This window comes from Phoca vitulina, unplaced genomic scaffold, assembly GCF_004348235.1.
Source record: "Phoca vitulina isolate PV1807 unplaced genomic scaffold, GSC_HSeal_1.0 scaffold35, whole genome shotgun sequence".
Lineage (NCBI taxonomy): Eukaryota > Metazoa > Chordata > Mammalia > Carnivora > Phocidae > Phoca > Phoca vitulina.
The window spans coordinates 6,244,003-6,261,085 of record NW_022589738.1 but is presented as its reverse complement, the minus strand read 5'-3'; the positions used below and the strand labels follow the sequence as shown (position 1 = coordinate 6,261,085).

The window sequence follows — 17,083 nt, the reverse complement described above, 5'->3', positions numbered from 1 at the left end:
TCCCACTTTTAATCACTGTAAGAAGTCTAAAGGAACTCTTTTCCATTTTTACTGGATGATTAACTGACAGATCAAGGGAATAGTATTTAAAAACAAATGTATTTTATTTTCATGAGGACGCTTGAAAGTTATTTCCAATATACTGATAATTAAAATGGAAGTGGGTGGGGGATGGGTGAAGTAAGTAAAGGGAGTTAAGAGTGCATTTGTATTGCTGAGCAATGAGAGATGTATAGAATTCTTGAATCATTCTATTGTACATCTGAAACTGATATAACACTGTATGTTAATTATACTTGTATAAGTAACAATGGGGAAGGCGACTGAATGCGGGTTTAGTTAGGTAGACTCAAAGTTTGTTGAATATCACTCAAACTATGTTATATTCTAATTTTGACGCTGCTCCATTAAACGTCTTAATGGTGGCATTAAGTCATTCTTAGCAGATTTTGAGCTGTCCTAATGTTCAGTTATTTTAATGTATTTGGATGACATATTTCCCTAGTTCTAACGATACATAGGTATGACTGACCTAAAAACAACAATTTGAACAGAAAAATTCTGAAAGTTTTCGCTGCCTGAAAACGCAACCTTTTCCAGAAAATGTTTTGTTGTAGAAAGTTGGAAAATAGAAAGAATACAGAAATATTTAGTCCATAGTAGAAATTATCTGTGCTTTCTCTGCCAAAACATAACCACCATTTGTGTTGTTTACTCAGTACTATAATGTAAACATTTTCCAGTGGCATTGAAAATATTTGAAACATGTACAGTAACTCTGTCACATGCATGTACTATAATTTATTTAAGCCAGTACCTGCGGACATTAAGTTGTTTCCAACATTTTTCCATTATACCTTATCCTGTGGACAAGGGTAAGTGTTATATGCAGCCTGTAGCATTAGATACATTTAAATGTGAGGATCCTGGCTGAGGGAAATTTATTTTTGTAACATTTGAAAAGAAACTGCCTTGATTACTATATGTTCAGTGCAGGTAATCATTTTGCATACTTGTATTTTTCATGCAGCACTCACCTTGCCTCACAATTATGTGTGTGTTTGTCACCTTCACTACTATACTGTAAGTTCCCTAAAAATCAAGATTCTGTTTTATTCATTTCTGAATATTCTATAGTGATACATATAGAATACAGGCTGGAATTTAATTAAAACATGATTCAGCTGCTGAGTAACTCATACAAGTTTAGATTGCTTTAATTAAATATGATGTCCAAAGTCAGGAAACCTAGGTTTTGGAGCACCAAAATCAGAATAAATCTAACTCTAGCAAATACCTGATATTTTAAAACTTGGAAATAAGATTTATCAGAGTCATGATTATCAATCTTCAGATCTTTAAGACTGTCGGATAGAAACAATACTCAATTTACTCTGTGTTGGTTCAGGATTCAAAACAAACTTTAAATGAACCAAGCCATACTAAGGGAGGCTTCTACTAGGTGTAAAAACTTTGCCAATGGGAAGATTGGCTGCCATATTCCAGAAGGAGTTATCTGCTTCTGGGAGTAGTAAATCCTACAGTAAGTGGAAAGCTATACTAAATGACCTCCATAATCCCTCCTTGTCTATATTTCTAATGATTCTAACACATAATTAAGTGTTTACAGTCAATAACTAAAAGCCATGGGGAAATTTAGTACACGACCATTTGGTTTTTATTCTGATTATATGGAGTAGGTTTTGAAAGTAATTATTAGTTTGTTATATATAACAAATTATATCCTATGGTTACAGGGTCAATGCACAGTTGTTGTTTTTTTTTTTTTTCATTATTCCATCCCAAAGGAAACAAAAGAGTATTTTCAATTATAGTACAGTAATGATTATAGTGTAGAACAATTACAGATTTATGTCTTACTATTATTTTATTAAAAATGATTGGTTTTTCTTAGAAGGTTTTCTATATTTCTAAAGGCCTTTTTGTAGTATATGATGTTGCCATTTCTCTATACCTTACTCTCGGTGGGCCCATCTACCCAATTTCAGAAATATCAATGAGAAAATAGAATACTACAGGAATTAACTTCACAGCCAAATATCCAGTAGCACAAATGTTTCATAACATTAGATACAACTGTAAACAATATGTTTGCATTTTCAGAATTTCTGCATTCTGGTGCCTCCACATACAAAATTAGAAAATTTCCCCCTGAACTATATTCTCTTCAAGCCATCATTGTATGCAAAAAAACTTGCTCATGGTTAAAAAATATTACTCTGAAAAAATTAAATGCTCTTGGAATCCTCCTTAAAAATGACTTTTTTTTAGATTAAGGGTAAACTTAGTTTCATCATGTAATGATCATTTTGGGTTAAAGACAGGTAGGTTTGAGGTTATATTTTAAGCATTTTTTTTTAACAGCTGTGTTACTTTCTGCCTTCATTTTGGTATAACTTGTCAACAGACTATATAATTATTGTTTGAGGCTCAATGATGGATTCTAAATAATGAATATATGGAGATCTTAAAGAAGATAAAACTTGTCTTGACATAGGCAGAAACTCAGTACCTCTTAATGTCCTTTAAAAAAAACTATTTAGGCTACCAAAATAGAAGTCTCTAAGGCCTTGACATGTGTAAGGGTAGCACTTTTACCCTTGTCAAAAGCAATTTTTACACAAGACATCATGACAAAAGATTTCATTACTCCACTGTCAATTGCTTCTTCGGAAGCTGCAATAAGAAGATCCTGAGGCTTCTCTGATTTCCTCCCATTGAAGGAATCAGTCATGTGTGAGGCACGGAGGTTATCCCAAACCCTTTCCATTATTTTTTGGCAAATTCAGGAAAGTCAGTCAAAGTAATCTTGACCTCAATCGGATCCCTGGCTCTGTGCATATCAAGTAACTATAAGTGGATCTAATGCAGGCCTGTTTTGGTCTCTTTGTAAATAGGTCTTCCAAATGATTTAGATTACTAAAAGGGTAATAATGATTAACATCTCAACCGGTAACTATTCAGTTCTAATAACAGGAGGGCTGTGAGACAGAGAGTTGGTGGTTGAGGAAGGAAGGAAAAGTATCTCGCCATTATATAGCTAATCTGGTAATGCCCATTTACTGAGGTGATGGCTTCTCAGGATTTGGGTCACACACCATATTATTCCAAGGAGTGATGATCTGTGCTTAAAAGATAATTTTTAAAAGTGTGAACACAAAGTTAGCGTGATTCTAAACCAGGAAGTATCTTTAATGCTAACTTTGGAGACTCAAATATTTTAACATACTCATTAGTTAAACAAGGGTGGTGTGCTTTTTAGCTTTTGAATAACATTCAGGTTAAATGTACTGGACTAATAGGCACTTTATGTTAACCTTTTATTGTAATTTTAAAGGACATTGTACTTATTTGATTAAAAAGTCACTTACTGTAAAGTTCAAAAGATTTTATTTAAAAATTTATGGACTATAACTAATTACTATATATGATAACCAAAGATGCATTCAACACACTAATAAACATCTGTAGTTGGTCAAGGCGATGAAATTGGTGCTGGGATACCTTAGTAAAATTTACATTAACGTGGTAAACACTTAAAACAGCATGTTTAATTAACTGTCAGAGTGATACTCTGACAAAACTTAGGTTTTGTTCCTTTGCCTCCCCCCCCTTTATTTTCCATAGTTTGACCAATAAATTGAAGAGACACTAAGTTTACTTCCGGTTTTGAGATGACTTTCCTTTGTGATTTAAGTCAACATAACTTAAGTCAGATAAAACAATTTGATTTGGGTTCAATATGGTGCTGTTTTGATCTGAAGGTCAATTTACCAACAAGCAGGAACAGTTTCTCATTATTTTCCTTCACCACTCCAAGTAGGCTTTACTGAAGTCTTTCAAACAGTGTGTGACCTCTGTTTCAATACTTCTCCCAGATTTCACAGGCTGTCACCACCACTCAGCCATCACTAACACAGACAACTGTAATGGAAACGGTAACTATGGTGACCACGAGGGAACAAATTCTGGTAAAGCATGCCCAAGAGGAACTGCCACCGCCACCTCCTCAAAAGAAGAGGCAGATTATTGTGGATTCGGAAATTAGGAAAAGGTGAGAGGCTCTTATTCATGGCTTTATCCTCAAGCAAAAAGTAATTGTTAAGCAGGAAAACATTTATAGCTGTTTGGATCGCAGTGTTTTTACTTAAACAATATTTCCAGAAGCCTCAGGTACCTGACATGTCCGTTAAGTTAGAAAATTGTGAAATAAATTTTAAAATTTGCCCAAGGAATCACCATCCCAACCAAAACTGAATGCTCAGTGGAAATATTGTTTTCTGGATTAAAAGAAGAAACCACATGTGATGAACTGCCATGGACTCATTTTATCCTGAAAGTTTCTTTTTTTTTTTTTTTCTCTTACAAAGAGCCTACTTGTTCAGTGCCTCCCTTTGCATTAAATGTCTTTTTTTCCCAGTAATAGAGAGTACACTTTCATGAAGAAGAAGTACACCTATAATAGACGAGATCCATTCTGCTAGTTTATGAGAACATAATGTCTCAATCTGCACATCCTAAATCAGGAGTAATTACACAATAGATTTCCTGTTCTTTGATATTTTTAAAGTCTTATCTTGAAGGTGTTAGAATTTTTAACTCATCTTTTTGTGGATATTTTCAACTAGACATTATAGATAAGTTAGGTATTATGTACATCAGTGGCTATATTAAAATGATGAGAATAAAATTTCATAAATGCAAAACTAGCATGAAAGTCATAAAAAGGTACAATTTTTTTTCATTGCAATTATTATCATTCTAACATTAAGAAAGAACATTAAAATCTGCCTTATGTTTCTAAGCAGCATATGTTTAGGAAGGCATGGAACACTTGACATTAGAATTTATGTATACAAGAGTATAGAAGTATGAGAAGAAGAACACATACCTAAAAATAGCACATCAGATGTTCTAGGCAAAGGGAAAAAAAACCACCTAGAGAAGTTACTCAAGTATATTATTTGGGACTTTCAATACTTCTCTTTTAATCTGTGATTTATAACCTGCTTTCGTAATTATACAGTCAACTGCTAGGCTTTTCTCCCTGGTTGCATCTACGTGGCTGAGTGAATCCTCTTGTCCAGTGGTTAACAAACTAAAGCCAGCAGACTAAATCCACCTTGCTGCCAGTTTTTGTATGGCTCACAAGCTGAGAATTATTTTTACACATTTAAATGGTGGAAAATAATCAAAAGAAGAAGAATATTTCCTGACATGTGAAAATTACATGAAATTCAGATGACAGTGTCCATAAAGAAGGTTTCATCGAAACATAGCCATAGTCACTTATTTATATGTCATCTGTGGTTGCTTTCACATTGCAAAGGCAGGGTTGGGTAGTTGTCACAGAGACTGTATGGTCCACAAAGCCTTAAAATATTTACTATCTGGCCCCTCATAGAAGAAGGGCCCCTGATTCTAGTCATATGGTTCTCTGAATCTTTAAGAATTAACGTTCTATTTGGGGCAACAACTTTCAAGGACTCTGCACATGGTAGTAGTTGAAATTTTAACATTGACGGAGAGAAAACATAATGGCAAAAATAAATCTGTAAAGCTCTTAATGAATCTGCTCTTTATTAACCCAATACCATGGATTTGGTATTAATTTCACATCATGTTAAGTATATGTCTGCAGACAATGCTTAGTGGAGATATGGATTTATGGATCCTTTGCAACAACCCAACAGCTCTCCAACAATTTTCCAAGGAGAGCAGTATGGAAACCTAGTTGTCTTACCCACCTAATATGTTCAAGATTCTCCTAATACAGAAATTAGCAGAGCAGGTTGATTCATGTCAGTCTCTCCCTTGGCTCCTGCCAAGCATATTCTTGGCTTGTTTGGATAATGTATTTGGTTAAGAAAAATGTGTTTTGATTACTTTTTGTTTTCAGGAAAGTGTGGCTAGTGGTGAAATATTTTGTCTCTTAAATTCTGTTTGCATCATATGTTGTCAGCAGTTTTTGTAAGTGCCTGAAATGAGATGACCAATTGAGAACATAAAGGATATATTACTTAAACAAAAACTAACACTTATTGATGGTTTTGTTATGTGCTCAGTGCTAGATTAAATGCTTTATTTGCTTAGTGTGTTTATTCTTCCCAATTATCCTACAGGATAAGTATAGCTATTATCACTATTATACACAGCTACAGAGTGCCTGAGCCAGGATTTCAACTGAGGTAGCGTACCACAGAACCTAGTTGGGGTACTAAAATGTTTCTTCAGTAGATATATGACTAAGGTGATCTTATATTTTGGTTTCCCTGAATCCATCCCAGGTTATGTCTTTTGTGACATCATAATTATATATAACACCAACTTTCACTCTCAAATATGTCCAGATTTGGATAGTACAATAATACGGATGCTTTGTATAAGACTCTAGATCGATAAATTTGTACTGAACAAAGAACACACACAAGTGAACATTTAGGACAATTCAGTTCAGTAAGTGATAATTGTCTAGAGGATGGAATCTGGTTAAAATGTTGTAATGGTTCAAGAGGCATCATACAAATATGACTGTAAGCTTCACAGTAGCTAGCTAGTTTCCATCTCTTGATCATGTGAGAACTCCTAGATTTTAACTGTCAAGACTGTAGTCTCATCTTTTAAAATGCTCAGTGCTCATCTTTTAAAAATGCTCATCTTTTAAAAATGATCTCCTTTTTCAGCTTCTCTGACACACTACTGGTTCCATCCCTACCACAGACTTGTTTTCTAACAGAAAGTTCTGGGACCTTTTGCCTAATCATGGTAGTATCTCATAAATTCATGTTTTTTGCCTCTTTCCATTTCTTTATTTGAATTGCTTCCTTACATTGATTCGAGTCTGGCTTTAAGTAAATGACTCCCAGATCGTACTTATAGCTCTATATCTGACTCGCTCCCTTAAATTTCATGTTTATTTCTTTAAAACTATGTTCTTCTACTTGTGCATCTAGTCAGCGCTTCAGTTTTGTTTTTGTTTTTTTTTTAAATCAAATGCAAACATCTGTTGCCTCCATTTAACCACACCTAGTTACTCATACACTGTACAGGTATTTTACTTATTATAATTTGTTGTCTGTGCATCTGAAGGAGTGGCAAATATTGAAGAAAGCATGGACTTTGGAATCAGAAATGCTCAAGTTTGAAACCTGCCTGTTTTAACTATTGGCTTATGATCGCAGGCAAACTGCCTAATACCTGTACCTTAAATTCACTATCCTCACTTTATAAAATAATAACTGTGAGGCTTAAGTAGGAAGCGTTTGCTATAGTGCCTGTAAGGTAAGAGGAATTCAGGAAATTCGATGGCTGTTATTCTTGTCGTTTGGTTATGGTGGACATGGCAGGATTCGTGGTAGGCACGGCGGAGGTGATAGACATGGCAGAGGTGGTGGTGGAGACGGTGGTCCAGGTGGTGATGGTGGTAGAGGTGGCAGCGGCGCCGGGGGTGGAAACGGTGATCATGTGCCATTGGTGAAAAAAGATTCCATTGATAAAAACATCATCTCAAAGAATATAACAAAAAATTGCCTTCTCAACTTCCTCTTCAAAACAGAATTTACCACTTGACTTCTCTATTTCTGTCCATCTCTGCTCTCTTACCTTGCCCCTTATGTATTACTATTGCAGTATATTATTGGGCACATGACCATTTCGGTCATTTCCCTCCTGATCATTCTAACTGAAACTCCATAACCTAAGCCATATACTTCCATGTGCTGAGCCTTGGCCCCTTTCTGATTAATCCATCTCAAATTAATATATCTAAAATGTGGCATTTTATTTTTATTTTTTAAAGATTTTATTTATTTGACAGAGAGATAGAGAGCACAAGTAGGCAGAGAGGCAGGCAGAGGGAGGGAGAAGCAGGCTCTCGCTGAGCAGGGAGCCCGGCACCGGGCTCGATCCCAGGACCCTGGGATCATGACCTGAGCCGAAGGCAGCCACTTAACTGACCCAGGAGCCCCTAAAATGTGGCATTAAAAAAAAAAGATTTTATTTATTTATTTGAGAGAGAGAGAGAAGGTGCGTGAGCATGAGCCAGGAAGGAGGGGCAAATGGAGAGGCAGAAGCAGACTCCCCGCTGAGCAGGGAGCCGCACATGGGGCTGGATTCCAGGACCCTGAGATCATGACCTTAGCTGAAGGCAGACATGTAACTGACTGGCCTGCCCACATGCCCCTAAAATGGGGCTTTTAGGCTGACCCTCCAGACTTGAGATCTTCATAACTCCAGTTGCCCCCAAAATAAAGCACAAATAACTTCTTATGATATTCAATATTATTGTCCCAGAAATTTTATTTCTAGCTTCCCCAGAGTCTTTCCACCTCAGCCAGTAAATTAAATTACATTCTTTATTTTTTTAAAGATTTTTTTATTTTAGAAAGAGAGAGCGTGTGCGCAAGGTGGGGGAGGGGCAGAGAGCGAGAGCGAGAGCGAGAATCCCCAAGCTGACCCTCCACTGAGCATGGAGCCTGACATGGGGCTCCATCCCAGGACTCTGAGACCATGACCTGAGCCAAAATCAAGAGTCAGCTGCTCAACCGACTGAGCTACCCAGGCACCATTACATTACAGTCTTTCACTATATGCCTTAATGTCACCTACATAAATTTTTCTCATCATCAATTACAACAAAGAAGTCCCATTATTATCCTTTATTTTTTACCTAGATTCTGTATATAGTACCATGCATATAATAATCAATGAATATTTATTGAAAGAGTGAATAATACAGTTCAATCAATTAAGATAACTAAAATTTTATATTCTAATATTTGCACTTCAGAATTTTACCTAGTTCTTCATGGAATTGTTCTTAATAAGAAGCAAATGAACATTTTAATAATCCTTAGTAATTCTATCTTTACCCATTAGGATACCGTTTTTTACTCAAAACTATTAAGGGATTTAATATTCAGCTTTGTACCACACTAGTTTTTTAAACATCTAAGATGGGTTTAGTTGATTCCTTAATAATTATACAGTTTCCACTTTCGTTGTATTTACTGCATAAATTGTCCTCCTTACACTAAGATATACAAAAGTGTTAATGATCTTGGGTCACAGGGTAATTATTTTTAACAGTAATTTATCCCTGCAGTTCAATGATATTATTTTAAATATAGGTAATTATTACAGTATGGAACTCAGACTATGTTAAAACTAGATCTATTAACTAGTTAATTGGAATTTATTGAGGAAATTAGTTCCTAATCATGTAGCAGTTATTTTAAGAGACTTTCACAACAGCTTTCATTTACATTTTTGTATCAACCAGGTGAAACCGATGGCAAATTGAATCTTTTTTTTTAAGTAAATGCCATCTCAGTAAAGATAATTTTCCCAAGTATAGTGTTAATAAATGAGTATCTTTGACCTGAAGGGAAGTATAGAGGCATTTAGAAATACCTAAATTCACTTAGTCTCTTTCTCTTCTCTTGGCTAAGCAGAATGAGTGTAAAGTTTGCTTTCTCTGTTTTTTGCACACTTACTACATGGCAGAATACATTGCCCAGGCAATTGCATACCTGCATTATTATTTTAGTTTTCAGTTTAATCACTTTTGTGTTTTCTTTCTTTTTATGTCTGTTGACTGATATTAATTTATGTCACATAGTTGGGGGGAAGTTAGATAAGTGTTAGATAAGACTCTAGGAAAAAAAGACTCTTTCTGCAGTTTTATAAGACTAGTGCCTAAAATATTTTTGTGGTAGATATTTATTTTCATTTTGATTCCCAAATTATAATCTGGAAGTCATAAACTAAAATATTTTATTTTATTTCAAGGATCTATTTAGATGATTAATATGTCTATGCTAAATTTTTTTATTTTCTATATGATAAGTTGATCCTAAAATACTCAGGGTATTGGTCTCAGCGATAACATTTTTGCCCCTTGGCACGGCCCAGAAAAATGAAACTTTGCGTCTTTTATCTAAGGAGATGAGACTGTAGACTTGTCTACAGTTACAGGTTAATTGAAATCTGGGAAGGTTAAATAACTTGCTTTCAGTTGCAAAATAAGGACTAGTGCTGAGTCTCCTCATTTCTATTCCAGTGTTACAGTTGCTATGGCCTGCTTCTTTTGATGTATTAGAGTCAAATGACCTTGGTCATAGACTCAAATTTCAGTTTAGAAACTGTTTTTGGTGAAGAATAGAAACCTTACGTACCATCTTCGGATATTCCAAAAGATAACCACCTGTTTTAGATTCTTAAAATCATTTTGTCATGTAAGTCAAGAATAAGTCAATAAATATGTTCTGGAGAATGTAGGGATGTGAAATCTAGAGGCCTACTAAGTGACCAGAGAACGCTTAGAGCAGTAACATTTTTAGCACTGTGCATGGCACAGCGGCATCACTTGGGAACATATTAGAAATGTGGATTTGGGGGGCCCACCCCAGCCTTGCTGAATCAGAAACTCTGCAGGTAGGCCTAGGACTCTTTTATAAGCTCCTAGGTCATTCTGGTAAGCCATAAAGTTTGAGACCCTTGCACAAAAACAGTGGTTCTCCTATAGTAGCATGTATCAGAAGAATCATCTGGAGGGCTTGTGAAAAGACAGGTTACTTGTTCCTACCAGACTTGGCTTCAGTAGGTCTGGAGTGGTGCCTTGGGAGCCTTAATTCCCAACAAGTTCGCAGGTTATGCTGATGCCTCTGGTTCAGGGCCCACGTTTTGTAGATCAGTGCACTGGAGCATCATCTCAGCTACAACCGGACTCTTACTTCTTTTCCCCCAAACCGAGCTCAGTGATAGGAACCATCAACTCCCAGTTAGGCTAAGTGATGCTCCCATTCCATCTGGTGACACCTCTATTGCTTTATGTTGAAATGATCTATTCAGAGGCCTGTTTGACCCACTTGACTTAAAGCTTCCCTGGACCAGGGTCCATATCTTAGTCTTTACCTGGTATGGGCTCTTCTATATGGTAGATGCCCAATACATGCTATGAACTGAAACACATTATAATGGAACCTGGTCCCATGAGATAGTATACATAGCTCTGGCTGTCCCGCTGCAGCAGCTATATGAAAATATGCTCTTCGAGAATACAAGTCATAGAGGGACGCCAACAGGGAGAAAGACAGGGCCCTAGTCCCAGAGCTGTGACATGCAGTTTCATTTGTCCCCGGAGTGACAAAAATGGTAGTCATATTTATTATTTATTCATCTCAAAGAAGAAGTGTAGAGGAAGCGTAGCTGAGTGCCAAGAAAAGATGATTTTTAATCAGAAGATCTGAACTTACCTCTAACTACCTCTAATACAGCCCTGAAGCTGTAGTCATCTCCACCGAGCCCTGAAGCTGCTCTAAGCAAGGTCACCAGAGGGCTCCGTAATTGCTGGGTCCAAAGGTCCCTCTTCAGTTCTTGTCCTTCTTGACCTTCACGCTGTGCTCGACAGTGATGATGATTAGTCCCTTCTTGAAATTTTCCTCTCCCTTCATTTCTGGGACATTGTTCCCTCCTGTTTCTTTTCTCCTCCTCACTTTCTAACTATGGCTTCTCAGTCTCCTCCCCTTATCTCTTTAATAGTCACAAGATTCACCTTTTGCTATCATTTTCTTCTCACAGCATGTTCTTTCTCCAAAAGGCAGTATCATGTATAGTCTTGTCTCTATCAGCCATCAATATCTGATGATTTCCAGATGAATATCTCCAGCTTCACCGCCCTCCTGATGTTCATATGCGTGTGATCTAAATGTTTATTGGGCATTTACACCTGGCCTTCCTGCAGAAGTTTCAAATGTGGTTCTGCAGGTGGACTGCAGAGAGCTCCATTCACATCATAGTTTCTACGAGCAGCACCTTCTGGAGTTGTGCAGTGAACAACCTGTGCAGCCATCTGCAGTGGTCCTGATATCTGCCACCCCAGTAAATCTGTCCGAGTATGCCTAAATTCTCTTCCCTTTGCTCTTTCCTTTATATCCAGGCAGTCTTCATCCTACTTTAGTTTCTGATAATTTTCTGCCTGAAATTCTTAACTCATTCCTCTGCCTCTACTTTCACTCTTCTTATTCATACGCTTCACAGCCTCCCGAGGGCTATCTGAAAATGCAGTTTTAATTAGATCATTCCTCTACCCATAATTCTTGAAATGCCTGGCACAAAAATTCCTTTCTGATCTTGAGCTGCCTAACTGTCCAACTTCACTCCCTTTGCCCTGCCTGTTTCCTTTGTATGCCAGCACTCCTCAAAATAGTCTGCAAACTGTGCATCACCAGGGCACTGTGACATAAGGAGCTTGGGCTAGAATATAAATCAACGCACTGCTTCCCTTGTCCAGAAAGTTTTGCAATTAAAAAGAAATCAGATGAAATAGTATGCTTAGTGACTTGGTGGATTTATACTCTGGTGACTTTTCTTGTCACAGACTACTAACAAATAGTTCACAGATTGGCCCCAAACCACATTGTGAGCTACACTGTCCTCTGCTCAGCTTTAATTTACCACTCTCTGATCTCCCAATGCTCCATGTTCCTTCAAGCTTCTGTTTCTTTGCACCTACCATTCTCTCTACCTAAGATTGTCTTTTCCTCCCTTTCCCTTTGCCTACTCTCACATTCCTTGGACCCCCCGGCTAACTACCTTGTTTCTCTGGTAACCCAGCCTCCCAGGCATTTCTAAGCCTTGCCAATACTTCCATTAAACACTTGCAGAATATTACCGTAATGATTCTTGTTTTGCACATGTGTATCTCCAGTAAACTCCTTGAGTCCAGGAGTCCTTTATTTTCAACTCTAGAGCTACAATGTATGACCTAGAAGTTAGCACATCACAGGTATTCGCTAAATATTCATGGGATATTGAATGGATATTTTGTCAGAGTCTCATCAGAAAAACAGAAACCATTCTCAGTGTTTCAAAGAAAGGAAACCTAACACAGGGAATTGGTCAAGGAGGTGGTAGAAGACTGGGAAGCACCTGGGATATGAGGCAACGCCAAACACTAGCAACAGTAGGAAACTCTAATATCCGCAGAGCTCCAGGAACAATGCAGGGAGGGGATGTTCCCAGAGCCCCAAAGCTGGAGCCTTCCAATAGTAAGGACTGCTGGGCAGAAGTTTGGACCCATGGAGGGAGGAGCCATCTAAAGGAAGCTAAGCCACAGTGGAGATGTAGCTGCTTTAGAAATGCTACCAAAAGTAGAGTGCAGAGGAAAAATTTCTTGGCATCTTCCTTCCCACCTCAAATATTCTGCCAGTACCTCCAACTGGACAAACCTAACTGGAAGCCAGAGACCAAGCAACGGTGGGAAATAGATGTCCCTCAGAGAGAGGACAAGAGAAACGTGGTGAGTGGATCTGAGAGCATATGGACTTCTGACTGCCCAGGTTGGTTCTGGCCTTGGATCTTCCACTCACGTGCTTTGTGACTAAAGAAAGTCACTGAACCTCACTCAGTATCTATTTCTTCATCTCTGAAATGGAATTTGTATGATTTTCCCTGTGTGCCCTCACACTGTGGAAATTTTATTATGCATGCCTCTCTTGTTGATTGTTTAGGTAAAAATGTACACCCTTTTCCCAGGAGAAGGCTGAGTTCCCAATTACTAATTTAGAACAGTTATCCTCCCATTACTACATTTGTGTTACAATGGAAAATATTCTTGTTCTGACATCTTCTGAGAATATTCTTATGTCTTCCCTGGTCAGAAACTTGTAACTCTATAAATCAATATACATTATGCTACCACATACAGGTAAAATTTCACCTAGCTCCTATGGACTGAATTGTGTCCCCCCAACATTTCATGTATGGAAGCCCTAACTCCAATTTGACGGCATTTGGAAATGGGGTGAGATAATCAAGTTTAGATGAAGTGATGAGGGTGGGGCCCTCATGATGAGATGAGTACCCTTCTAAGAAGGGACACTGGAGAGCTTTCTCCGTTTTTCCCTGCTACACTGTGACAAGATGACTATCTACAAACCAGGAAGAGATCTCTCACCAGAAAGTGACCATGCTGGCACTTTGATCTTGAACTTTTGGCTTCCAGAACTCTGAGAAAATATATTTCTGTTGTTTAAGCCACTCAGTGTCAATTATTTTGTTATGTTGGCCTGAGCTAACTAAGACCCTAGCTTTGTGTAGAGCAGTGAGTTCTGCTTTGTGTTTTAACTAAAGTTCATAGAGATGCTCACTAAAAGAAATCATTGGATTGAAACAATTCATGATGCTAGGGAAGTGGCAGTGGGGCAGTAAGTACACGCCAGATTTAAATGGCTTTCTGCATTGCACTATATCGTCTCTGAACCTTGACTGGAAGTTATTTAAACTTTAAAGACCCACAACATAAAAGCATGTTGAAGTCCTTTAAACTCAGTGAGCTTTCATACTGAGAGTATTTAAAGTTTAAATTGCCTCCCACAGGGTCCAAGGCACCATCCAATGTGTGGAGGGGTACTTTGAACACTCCTGTAGTCAGTATGAGTCCACCATGTTTCAAGAACATAGTGACAGCAAAGTTAGTTTTCTTGCTAATTTCCATATTCCTTCAACCAATGTCTAATCAATTGCTATGATTTATCAGGCACTCCAGTTGCTATATCTGTGAACTATACTTAGTCCTTCCTTCACGAAGATTGCACTGTAGCATAAGCTATGTCATGAAGAAGTACCAATACAATGGTAGAAAAGTCGTAAGGAGGAAAGGTTAATTCTTGCTTGGAGTTGAACATGGAAAGCTCAGAGACATTAGCATCTGTGTAGACATTTAAAGGATAGGGGCATGTGGACTCAAGGTGAGGGGAAAGGATAATTCAAATACAGGCTGTCCTACAAGCCTGTATACAGTTGGCACTTACACAGGGTTGTGTTTCTGTTTGCCTAAAGCAGAAGTATGAGGTATTGGAAAGAGGGAAGTAAGGGATGAGGTTGAAAAGGTAGGTTGAGTTCACTGTAAAAAAAGGTACTCTTTACCAGACTGAGGAATGTAGACTTTAATTCTGGTCATGGTGAGCCAAGGCATATTTTTGAGAGAGAGCAAAGCAATATAGCTGCTATGAACCATACCATTTTGCCCCTCCCTGGGTGTTGGGAGAGATAGACCATCTCAACTCTACTCTATAGAGCAGGGAGAGCTTGCTGTATAAAGCACCAGGCAGAAACTATTTTAGACATTGAGCACCATGTAGTTTCTTTTGCAAGTACCCAACTCTGCTGCTATAGTGAGATAGCAGCCATAAACAATATGTAAATGAGTGAGTATGGCTATGTTCCAATAAAACTTTATTGACAAAATGAAGTGGTGGGCCGAATTTGTCTCATGGGCTATAGTTTGCCTTTTCTTGCAATAAAGGATGCAATAGATGAGATTATTTGGCTGTTGATGATTTTTATTTATTTGTTTTATTGTCTTTGTTATGGTTTTCTTTGCAGTTTAATTTTTTTTATTTGAGTATAGTTGACACACAATGTTATATTAGTTTCAGGTGTACAACATAGTGATTCAGCTTCTCTATATGTTATGCTATGCTCACCAGAGTTATAGCTACCATCTGTCACTGTACTATGCTATTACAATATCATTGACTATATTCCTTATGTTTGTTTATTCATTTGTTTTGTTTTTAGTTTCCACATATGAGTGAAATCATATGGTATTTGGCTTTCTCAATCTGACTTATTTCACTTAGCATAATACCCTCTGAATCCATCCATGTGGCCACACATGACACAATCTCATCCTTTTCTATAGCTGTGTAATATTCCATTGTGTATATATACCCCATCTTCCTTATCTTTTTATCATTGGGTACTAATCATCAGGGAAATGCAAATCAAAAGCACAGAGAGCACCTAATACTTGTTGGAATGACTAAAATAAAAAAGACAAGAAATAACAAGTGTTCACAAGAATGTGGTAAAAAAGGAATGCTCACGCGCTGTTGGTGGGAATGTAAACTGGTATAGCTGTTGTGGAAAACAGTATGGAGGTTCCTCAGAAAATTAAAAATACGACTACCCTATGATTCAATAATTCCACTACCTGGTGTTTACCCAAAGAGGACAAAAACATTAATTAGAAAAGATATCTGCACCCCTATGCTTATTGCAGCATTATTTACAACAGCCCAGATACGGATACAGTTTTTATTCTTCTGGTTACAGTAATAGCTTATAATCTGCCAGTTCTTAACAAAAGAAGATAATGTGAAAAGTAGCATAGGGCTGGCTTAAACCCAGTAAGAAAGAGTCACGGAAGGCAGTGATCATAGTGGCTAACACAAATATGGCTTCCACCACATGTCAGGTGCTCCTCTACATATTTTTTGCACATGTTAACATACGTAAACATTAAATGGCGTAAAGTGTTTTTCTATTATTATTATTGCCCCCTTTTAGCCAATTGGGAAAACGAGGCACAGAAAGGTCAGTTGACTTGCTCCTGTTTGCAAAGTTTATAGGGAGCAGTTTGGTCAGGATTTGAACCCAGGCATCTAGCCCAAGATGCCGTATTCTCAGGCTCTATCATGCTATCTTTTAATGAGAAGTTAAAGGTGATTTTGTCAAATTATTTAGCTGAAATTAAAAGCTTTACTGAGACTGTTTAAAAATTTGTTGAGGTCTGTGTATGAAAACTCTGCACTTATCCTAGATTATAACAGTTCTACATTCTGAAGTCTCATAGACTCTAGGGTCCCATTGGAGCCTTTGACTGTCTTTAAATACAGAGAGCTTAAACCAGAGAGGGAGACAAACCATAGAGACTCTTAATCTCAGGAAACAAACTAAGGGTTGCTGGAGTGATGGGGGGTGGGAGGGATGGGGTGGCTGGGTGATAGACATTGGGGAGGGTATGTGCTATGGTGAGCTCTGTGAATTGTGTAAGACTGATGAATTACAGACCTGTACCCCTGAAACAAATAATACGTTATATGTTAATAAAAACAAACAAACAAAAACAAACAATAAATAAATACAGAGAGCTTTTTCAGTGAAAAGGAACGTTCTTTCAAAGTTACGTGTCTTTTTAGCATCAAGGCATAAATGGGGGTCCTAATAATTGAACCCTTTTTACAAGTGCAAGACATTAAGTGTTAACCATTGTCTT

At 37.5% G+C, this 17,083-nt stretch overlaps 1 protein-coding gene across 13 annotated transcripts in view; it reads left to right on the top strand.

Moving 5' to 3' along the window:
• The window catches only part of DMD (dystrophin), a 2,446,616-nt gene that overhangs the window by 1,030,931 nt on the left and 1,398,602 nt on the right, over positions 1-17,083 (top strand). For all 13 annotated transcript variants that reach the window (XM_032426633.1, XM_032426634.1, XM_032426635.1 and 10 more), the window contains one exon: positions 3,900-4,075. In XM_032426633.1, coding sequence (XP_032282524.1) covers positions 3,900-4,075 — 176 coding nt within the window. The remainder of the gene's footprint in view (positions 1-3,899; positions 4,076-17,083) is intronic.